This window comes from Pieris napi, chromosome 14 (genome assembly GCF_905475465.1).
Source record: "Pieris napi chromosome 14, ilPieNapi1.2, whole genome shotgun sequence".
NCBI lineage: Eukaryota > Metazoa > Arthropoda > Insecta > Lepidoptera > Pieridae > Pieris > Pieris napi.
Window position 1 is genome coordinate 10881902 of NC_062247.1, and position 11380 is coordinate 10893281.

The 11380-nt window shown below is 33.5% G+C and overlaps 1 protein-coding gene across 1 annotated transcript; it reads left to right on the forward strand.

The window, feature by feature from the left end:
• The first annotated feature begins 3819 nt into the window (after positions 1 to 3819).
• LOC125056003 (methionine aminopeptidase 2) lies at positions 3820 to 11043 on the forward strand. The gene is made up of 8 exons (XM_047658809.1): positions 3820 to 4054; positions 4259 to 4453; positions 4767 to 4927; positions 5241 to 5415; positions 6882 to 7090; positions 7630 to 7720; positions 8851 to 9025; positions 9935 to 11043. The coding sequence occupies exons 1-8, from the start codon at positions 3916 to 3918 to the stop codon at positions 10185 to 10187; spliced, it is 1398 nt and encodes a 465-aa protein (XP_047514765.1). The 5' UTR covers positions 3820 to 3915; the 3' UTR covers positions 10188 to 11043.
• Positions 11044 to 11380: the final 337 nt, after the last annotated feature.

Below are 11380 nucleotides of genomic sequence, written 5' to 3' on the forward strand. Positions count from 1 at the left end.
TAAAGAGTGTACACCGTATACATATTTTTCTTTTTTGTAACAGGAGACAAACGGGCAGGAGACTCACCTGATGTTACCGCCCATGAACACACTTTGCCAGAAGGCTCACAAGTGCGTTGCCGGCCCTTTAAGACTTGGTAAATTCTATTCTTGAAGCACCCTAAGTTCAAATTGGTTGAATATTTTATGTTATCTTAGAATTGTATACTTCTAGGTAATTTGATAAATACATGTTTGATTCACGCTTCAAAATTATACATTAAACAAAAAAAATATCGTTTCATTCATGTCTTTTATTGGGTTTTCCTCAGAGCTTTAGTAAATCGATAGCCCTAGTGAGAACGATATGTAAGATTGCGTGATAAAGCAAGCGTGTCCGTGCGATGTGGTCTACTAGACATCTTTTATATACAACCACAGAATAGATATAATAGGTTGGGGGATATGGATAATATAGAATATAATTGTTTTCTAGAACGAGTGTTGCCCCTAATAATCTCACCAATTTACATACAGTTGTAAGTTTTCAATACACAGTATTAAAACCGAAAATACCCTTATGGGTTACTAAGTATAATATATTATGAAACAGACCCTCTGTTTCACAATGTATGGATAAAGTACCAAATAGCTATGCAACACATAAATTATTTGGAAGATAAATTGTGCTATTTGACACTTTATCGGACTCACAACTTATGATGGACTTTATGTGACGAATAGCGTTATATGACAGTCGTGAAACGCAACAAGAGTGTTTATCCTACCAATAAGTAATAAATAGCTAATTTGGAACTTATGTAGAACTTATCCGTACATTGTAAAACAGACCCTAAGTCATAACATATTAATGATCCAGTGACGATACAACCCCATAAGGAGTCTTAAAGCATCTGTTTCTTTGAACTTTAATAAGCATGCGTGATACATGGATCGTTTTAGGTCGTAACCATGCCCACGATCTCGAATCACCTTCAGAGGAAATTGTAACTTCGCCCATGGAAGGAAACTGCAATGATGTACGGAGTTTGACCGGTCATCGTTCGAATCACAATTCGCTTTACCACATGGTCATCCGCTGTTTTATGATAGATATTGTATTTCAATATAATACATTTCTAACATAAAAATAAACGGATCAACAAAATCAATCTAATATGAGTCTTTCCTGTAACTTTGAATTCGTCTCCTTTGGAGTATCTCTCGCTTGAGCCGTAGGATTAAGGTGCATAGGCGCTAATCAAAGAGTTAAGTTGGAGCCTGGTAAATAGTACCGGTGACCCCAGAGCTGGTGCTTCCTTCGCTCAACGAATAAGTATCGCAATGCAGCGAGGAAATCCTGCCAGCAGTAAAGGTACATTGCCAAACCAATGAGACCAAACTTTTTAAATTTGTTTTTTTTTTGACAATTCACACCAATTGACCTAGTCCCATGCTAAGCTGGTGAAGCTTGTGTTATGGGTACTAGGCAACGGATATACATACATAAAAAGATAGATAGACATATAAATACATATTTAAACACCCAAGACCTAAACACGACACCAAATGCTTATCACATCGATGTTTGTCTCAGCCGGGGATCGAACCCGGGACCCATGGATTCGCAGTCAGTCATAACCACTACACTAATGAGCCGTCAATTTTGTATTTATCAATTTTAAATTATTGTTATTAATGTGTTAAGAATTATGTAAATAATGTAAATTTGTGTTTTGGAAATTAATAAACAGTAAATGTTATCAGAAATTAAAAACAAACAATATATTATACAATGCTCAAGGACTCAGCTTTTCATCAGATAAATATCAATTTTTAATCTATAGATAATATTAGGACCAAAAACAATAGATATGTGCAGAAGTATGAATAACCGTGGAGCTAATGTTACGATCACATTTCCTTTTACGCAATAAACTAAAAGTTTTACAACATTTCGAGTGTAATCAATTAGTATCCGTCCGTGACCTCGCAATAAGCCGAGATAAAAGCTTAGCTTTGTTGCTAAATTCCTACAGAATCCGTTTACCTTGTATAAAATGAAACGAACTATAGAAATTTTTGAATAAACATAATGCCCATCACGTTATGATTTTTATTAGCCCTGAAATTAATAACTCGTGTATTGTAATCTTAATATATATAAATTACGTGTCACGTTGTTTGTCCGCTATGGACTCCTAAACTACTGAACCGATTTCAATCAAATTTGCACACCGTGTGTAGTTTGATCCAACTTAAAAGATAGGATAGCTTACATCTCAATTTATACCCGCAATATTATTTTGTTGCAAAATATTTGTTTATTATTTGATAGTCACAATTCTAACAGATGGCGCTGTGTTGAAAGTACCAACGTTTCACATAAGCTACAATTTAATGGCATAACCATCAAAAAAGCATGGTGGTTCCTATGACTGATGTTCTCCTACCGTTTCCCTTGAATAGTTTACTACTATGTAATATAACAAAAACCTTAGCCACAGCAACGCTTGGCCGGTCTGCTAGTAAATTTATGTATTTGTGTTTATTATATAGCTCAAGCAAGTTACACCGATAATCCTACAATTAAATTACATTTAATATATACACACCTAGTCTTATAACTAATAATATAACAAACAGCTCTTGAGAACTCAGCAATTGTACAAACAAATAGGTCTGCCTCGATAGAAATTTTATTTAATATATGTATTGCTCGCGTGAGTGGCTCCTCGCTAACCAAGTTGTAGTATGCGCGCGGTACATCCAAAAGCTGAGACTTCCGCCTCAGGCTTCTTGCTTGGAACCCGTAGACCCAGTCTCTTCATTATATCCAGATTACGCACCCGACCCGTAAGTAGTTTTGAGGCGTAGTTTGTGCTGGTCATAGTCCATTATAATGTCAGATAATTCATCATCATCAATGACTATACAGCCCCATGTGGGCCTTAGCCTCCTCAAGTATATCACGCTATAGCAATCTGTTTAGTGTTCCTTGCGTTCGAAACCCCTATCGTTTCGAGGTCCTTCACAACTCCATTCCACCAACGCAGCCTCGGTCTACCAGGCTTTTTCTTGCAACCAGGTTCTACTGACGCTCATAAGTGTATATAAAGTTACCTATATGAATATGAATTAATGATTTTTATTTTAAACTCCCTAAAACGAAGCACTTGGTCAATACGCAAAATTCAATTAGTTTCATTAGTTTTCGAGTGGCAAATCAAACGACGTAATTGCAAAAGGGCCTCTGTAGCCTGTATAGGACTAGAGAAAGTGTGTGCTTAAAGCACAAAGCACGCAGCACGCCAATAAGGTGAAGTCGGGTTGATTCAATGATCGCGTCTTTCGGCTATAAAAAATATACAATATAAAGGGCAATTATTTTAATGCCAAAACAAATATAAAGTCTCGATCCATGCTATGTTATAATGTAATTATAAATAAATGAGAATATTATATAAGTACAAAGGAAACAACAAGGCACAAACTGTGGCTGACGGAAAACCACTGATACTTTTTAAATTTGTAACATCGCGGGAATTGATTGCGGGGCTTGCATTCTGAATGTTATGTACAGCTATTGCTGTAAAAATTCTTGTCTAAGTTACCAATCTTTATTATATTATAATGCATATACGTTAAAAGACTAATCCATGTGTGGACTACTCAGTATTCTAATTCAAACACTAAAGAGATGCGCTCAGCATTATTTCATTGTTATATATTTTATTATTCCCAGAAATTATTTCCCTTTTTTTGGATAGTAATTTTAAAATTTTTTGAACTGGTAATAATTAATATGACAATTGACTCAACTAAAAGCACGAGTTGAAACTTCAAGTAAGAAATCAAAAATGCACAACGCATGTGAGCTGTGAATTGTGTTAAGTGATTATTATTGCTAAATTAAGTTTCTGAAATTGTAGAGTCATGGCTGGCGTTAAAACTATTGAAGAAACTGAACAAGTGTTGGATAATGAGGAAGAAGAGGAAGTTGACGGTGTAGAGGAATCCGACACCAAAGACCCCGCTAAAAAGAAGAAAAAGAAAAAAAAGAAGAAGAAGACAGGTTAGGTTACAAATTTAAGTAATTTACATCAAATAGAATAACAAATTCTATTTGATGCTCAAGATCTTCACCATTACTATTCCGAGGTTTATCATGTAGTAGCTTTTGTCAATATAATTTAACCGACAATGATTTCGAGTTAATTACAAGAACATAAAAATGCATTTGGTCGATTCGATTTGATACGTTAACCCTTGCTTTCAGCTACACCTACTGAGGGAACAGGAGAAAATGGTACTGAAATAGTGTCTGAAAAAAACAATGTGGCGCCAGTTGAAAACAATGCTGGTGAAGGTGAAGACAAAAAGAAGAAAAAGAAAAATAAGAACAAAAATAAAAGTGGCATAAAATCACAAACTAGCCCACCTACAATTCCTATTGCTGAGCTCTTCCCTGACGGTAAGGTTTAATCATATTTTAAATAAAAACTCATACTTATTTACAGGGTCACAATCTAATATGAAAAACAATGCTGCAAAACAAAAAAACACTGTAATGGGTGGTACAGAGTAACATCAAGGATGTTTCAAACTTTTTGCTAATTTTGAAGTTATTAAGAAGAAGAATTTAAATCTGTATTTTTTTATATTTAAAAACTGGAATGAGTAGGAACTAAAGTTATAAATAAATATATTACGCTAGTCTGTCTTTTTATACAGACTTAGGGTACATGTCAAGTACAACTGGTTTAAGTATTACTTACTTAACTTAGGAAACTTCCCTGAGGGTCAGATAATGGACCACGGTCCAGCTGAAGGTATTGATGAGAGAACTGCTAAAGAAAGATTCTCAAGTGAAGAAAAGAGAGCATTGGATAGGATGCATCAAGATATCTATCAAGAGATAAGACATGCTGCAGAAGCACATAGGCAGGTTTGTGCAACAAATAAAAATAAGTAATGATCACTTTTTAATCTGGCGTTGATATTTTAAGTATTCCTTCAAATACTTAAATTATTTAAAACAATAGTATAACCTATATTGGCTAACTTATTAAAAGTGACTGTCCGTGTAGATGTGCTTTTCTTCAAGACCATATCAACTGCAGCTTCTGTATCAAGTTATACATTTAATATGGGTTGGGAAAAGTATAATAAAGTCAAGTCAAATAAATAATTAGCTTATTTCAATGCATAAGCTGAATGCTTAAATATAGAACTCATAATATCAAATTTAAATATTCTAGACTCGGAAGCACATGCGTGAATGGATTAAACCAGGTATGACTATGATTGAAATATGCGAAGAGTTGGAATCATCTGCTCGACGTCTAATTGGTGAAGATGGGTTGAAGGCAGGGCTGGCTTTCCCTACTGGTTGTAGCCGTAATCACTGTGCTGCTCATTACACTCCTAACACTGGTAAGAATATATGTTCATTTACAGTTTTTAATCAAATAAATTTGCATATGTATTGTATAAATGTTATTTGTATTGTAAAACATAAAAACAATATACAACTATATATAAACATAGTAAAGTATAGTAGTAATATAAATAAGACTAAATAGTAATATCTGACTTTTGGAATATATTTTGAGAAAAAAAATTTAGACATCTTTATATTTATTTACACTTTGTTGCTTTATAATATAAAAAAATTAACATAATTACATGTAAAGGAAAGGCAACTGGCGATATTTTATTATATTCATTATCTCTACCACACCTTTGATTCTCGAGCTTCATTGATTATTTTAGATCAATCATTGTAGAAACATATCGTTCATCCAATATTTAATAATTAAATAACTAAAATTAAAAATAACTTCTCCACTTTAAAGTAACTTTCTGTTGTATTCATTTAATTAATGTAGATAAGCTTAATTATTGCTTTGCTTCTGTTCCATAAATCATTTTTCTTTGTTCTATCTGAAGGTCCATTATCAAGTGTTAATGAACTCTAAGGTGAGAAAATGATAGTATTTATATATGTATAAGGGAGTTAAACTCAAATGTGTTGCAAAAATATTTATTTTAAGAAACAACATTTAGAGTTTGCTATTTCAGTTGTACTTTTACCCTATTTCTTTTATAATCAATCATTAAAAATGTACTCATAAGGAACACTTCATTTTTTTTTTTTATTATTATGGCAATAGTTTTAACTTTATGCCAGTTTCAAGTAAAAGGTTGGGGAACTAAACGCGAGAAAAAATAAACAAAGAGATCAAAAGGAAATAAAGGGATAAGCTGGTTAAAAACAAAATATGTACACAAACATATTACATCTTTATATTATTATAGATTATGAAAGAAGATAATACATTATAAACACTTCATATTCAAATTAAAAATGACACATACATAGACAAACAAAACTAGTGTTTTCTCCATAGACTAACAAACAAAACTAAATGAACATCTATATATATATATAATGAAAATGGTCTTCGTTTGAGGCTCAATCACGCCTAAACCACTGATCTAATCGACATGAAACTACCACCATTCGATGCGAAATTTTTCCTTTTTTTTTTATTTTTCGAATTCTAACGTTCCTTCATTTTTTTATTGCTGTTTTACTTTTTTGAAAATTTCTACATACGGACTTCACGTCGGAAACATTCGGGGAGGCTTCCTAGGGCCTCAAAACGTCAACATCTGTTAAAAACTCGATTTTCGAAAATTTTCTATTTTCTTATCGGGAAATTAAAAAGAAGATATGAAAAATATGAAAAAATAATAATAATGAAACATAAAATTTTATTTATTTCGCCCAGCACAGCGGGCGGGAAACGGCTAGTATTTTATAAAAACAAAATAGATAATGAATAATCTAATTTAAGAAATATAATTATTTCTTTACATATGTATTTGTAATTCAGGTGACACCACAGTATTAGAATATGATGATGTCGTCAAGATAGATTTTGGTACACACATTAATGGACGTATCATTGATTGCGCCTTCACGCTCCACTTCAACCCGCGTTATGATCCTTTGGTGAAGGGCGTTCAAGAGGCAACAGAGGCTGGTATTAAGGCTTCAGGGGTTGATGTAAGGTTGTGTGATGTTGGTGCTGCAGTACAAGAGGTAAATAAGAACACTTACTGTGTAAAGGAAACATTTTTTTACCGGATTGAAGTTATGCATTATTATAAATTTACACCTACCAAAAGCCTCCATCTTTTAGTTGATACCAACTCGGGGAAATAAATACAGATAATACAACTTTTCTACAGCAGTGATTTTGACATTCACCACCTTTTGTCTTCAGTCACCGTGACCACGCACGCTGTAAAGCACGCGAAACGTTGGAAAATTTTTAAATTATGTAAAACAATTATAATTTATAATAATACATATAATTATACTTTAATCTGGTAAAAAAGTGCTTTGTTTAAATGTGTAAAAGTTATGTCAATAAAAGACAATACTATGTGCAACACTTATTGTGTCAGAATCAAACCTTTGAATTATTTATTTGTATTTCCAAAGAAATAATTTGTACTCTTACTTTTGTTTTCACTTTGCTCACCTTAGTGATATATTGTATTTGAAATGTTTTGCCATGATTGTATTTGTTTAATATGTTTGTAAACCGTAAACCAATTATTTGAATTCGTGTTCAGGTCATGGAGTCCCATGAAGTGGAAATAGATGGACAGATTTACCAGGTGAAGCCAATCCGAAACCTCAATGGTCACTCTATTGGACCATACCGTAAGCATGAAGTGCCTTTTTTGATGAAATTTTGTTTCTGTTCCTTATTTTTCAAAATATTTTTTTTCAATAGATAAATAAGGATCATGACTCATGGCTACTAGTAAAGTGAAGTCGATACCTAAGGGAGCGTTTAAGTATTACGTAACGCAATTTTTGGAGATTATTGACACCCCCCATGTAACTCGCCGTAACGTTTTTCAGTACCCAAGTATAGTAAAACGTTTCATGACCACCTCTTTAGTTACTATTATGTGGTGTAAGTCGAAAAAAATATTAACAATAACGCGTAATTTAATCCTCGCCCTGCATCGTAACGTTTTACAAAAGGACCCCCCCCCCTCAAAATACGTTACGTAATACTTGAACGCTCCCTAACCAATTTCCACAGATTCTAAGAAATCAAATGCTGAGTATATTAATTGATTGTAGAAATTTTTAGTAAAATAGTCTAAGTAAATATTGCTTTTCTTAAGTTATATTTCAATGAATTGTGGTGGTTAGAACACACCAGAGCCACTTTTTTAGAACAGGGGGCAAACGGGCAGGAGGTTCATGTGATGTTAAGTAATACCGCCGCCCATGGACACTCAATGACGGCTCGCGAGTGCGTTGCTGGCCTTTTAAGAATTGTTACGCTTTTTTCTTGAAGGACCCTAAGTCGAATTGGTTCGGAAATACTTCAGAGCTCCTAAGTATCTCTGCACTAACGGGGTAATAGTTGCCTATATATACCCTTGTTACGTCCAGGGCTGTTATACAGCAGTTTGTACAAACAATTCCTTTTTTCTTCCTATAAATGTACTTTTTTATTTGGTCTCAAATAAAAAAGTACACTTATAGTTGACGGCTCATTGGTCTAGTGGTTAGTACCCCTGACTGCGAATCCATGGGTCCCGAGTTCGATCCCCGGCTGAGACGAAACATAGATGTGATGAGCATTTGGTGTTGTGCTTAGGTCTTGGGTGTTTAAATATGTATTTATATGTCTATCTACCTATAATATGTATGTATATCCGTTGCCTAGTACCCATAACACAAGCTTCACCAGCTTAGCATGGGACTAGCTCAATTGGTGTGAATTGTCCAATCATATACCAGATACATTATATATTAATTAAATTTTTTAGGCATTCATGCGGGTAAAACAGTGCCCATAGTAAAGGGAGGTGAAACAACGCGTATGGAGGAAAACGAGTTCTACGCGATCGAGACGTTTGGCTCCACGGGCCGTGGTCAAGTACACGATGACATGGACTGTTCGCATTATATGAAGAACTTTGACCAGCAATATGTGCCTTTACGGTATGTCATTTTTATTTCAACTACACAAAGCACCAGTTATTTCTAAACTTTGGGTTTGATTTTGATTGTTTCTAAATGCTTCGATTTTGCATTGGGGAGCGTTTAAGTATTACATCACGCAATTTTTGGAGATTATTGACACACACACACATACCCTGTAACGCGCAATAATGATTTTCTGTACCCAATAGTAAAACGTTTCGTGACCACCCAGTGACTCTTTATACTTAAAAGATGCCATTATGTGCTAGAAAATCAAAAATAATATTAACAATAACGCGTAATTCAATCCCCGCTCCGAATTGTAACGTTTTCCAAAAATTCGTTACGTAATACTTGAACGCCAAATTACAAAGTGTTGGCTATTCTGTTGCAATTTTTTTAACTTCACATACTATAAGACTACATTAATATGTTTATTTTGCTAAGGGCCACTAGTTAGAATATCTAAATCATTAAAAAGCTATTAGAAACCTTAATTACTTTTATGTAGAATAAGTTAGACAAAATTTTAATCATATTTGGACATTATATATTTTACTAGCAGACCGGCCAAGCGTCGCTGTGGCTAAGGTTTTAGTTATATTACATAGTAGTAAACTATTCAAGGGAAACGGTAGGAGAGCACCATGCTTTATCGGTGGTTATTCCATTAAATGGTAGCTTATGTGAAAGATTGGTACTTTCAACACAGCGCCATCTGTTACAATTTTGACTGTCAAATAATAAACAAAAATTTTGCAATAAAATAATATTGTGTAAATAATAAACACGGTGTGCAAATTTGATTGACATCGGTTCGGTAGTTTAGGGAGTCCATAGCGGACAAACAACGTGATACGTAATTTATATATATTAAGATGACAAAGTTGATTGTGTTATGCAATAGTATTAAAATTACATTTTCAGCCTTCAATCATCAAAACAACTACTGAACTTGATAAACAAGAATTTCAGTACGTTAGCGTTCTGCAAAAGGTGGTTAGAACGCGCAGGGGCCACTCGCTATGCTATGGCTCTGAAGGACTTGTGCGATAAGGGCGTTGTAGACGCCTATCCGCCCCTTTGCGACATAAAGGGCTGTTACACGGCCCAGTTTGAGCATACAATTCTTCTAAGACCAACTTGCAAGGAAGTTGTATCGCGTGGAGACGATTATTAGATTCGTATTTTTAAATGTTGCAATTAAATGAACAAATCGTAATTTTTTTGCCTTATTTTAAGAGTTTTTGTGAAAACCGCGGTGCGGCGCGTATTTTCAAACGTCAAATCGAGTTTCAAAATGTAAATTGTTTTCTTGTGGCTTTACATAGTTTTGGTGTGATAATCTGTTGAGAACTGTCAAAAATGTCTAGAAATTTCATTTTAATTAACGTTTTTAAATACTCAAAGACGTCTCTCGTCTTGAGAATGCGAATGTCAAACTTCAAAAATGACATCCATTGAAACTAGATTGGAGCGGTTTTCATTTGAAATAAACGTAAAATGTGTCGTTTTTTTTTCAAGTTTATTACAAATAAAAACTACTTATCTTAATAACTTTTATATGTCGAATAACATTGCTTTTGTGTGCTTATATAAGAATATAAATAGATATAATTCATCACAGTGTCATTTTGTAACGCCTCGAATACATATTGGGAAAAAGTTTAACTAATTTGTAAGATTTTGTAAACATTTTTACATTAAATGTTCTTCCTACAAATGTTTTCCATTACATTTTGGAATTCTTTTTTCAAAAATTCAATTTAAAATATAAGCCCAAGGCTTACTCTAACATTCTTAAAAAATCAATCATTTGCATTCTTGAACTGAAGTACTCTGTCTTTTTCTGTCAAATGGTGTTTACGCTGTGATGAAAAGAGATGAGTATTTTAGTTGAAGGGTGCGACTTCGATTAGACTGATTTTTTACGAATAAAGTTACTTTAGTATCAACTTATAGTTACTTAATATGTATGGGTTTATAGGTTTGACTGATATCTATAAAAACTAACCTTAATTAAAGTTATGTATTTATATTGTGTTTTATTTAATACCCTTTGAAACTTTGATCATCTCTCAGCAAACAAACTTGTGCTTTGTTCCAACTAGAAATAATTGTTTACATTCAACTCCAGCGCCGGTATGAACTCTATTAGAACTTATAGAATACCGCCAGAACTTACCTAATAATTTACGTAGGTAAAATGACATGAATTTTAATAGTAAAATCGGATGTTGTATTCAATTGTTTATTTGAAAATTATTTTTAATCATCAATACTAGTCATCTTTAATGATGTCATCGTTGATACTGGCACTTATCGGTTAAAAGATATATGCATTTAATGTCTCTGAATTATTTATGCAACCCA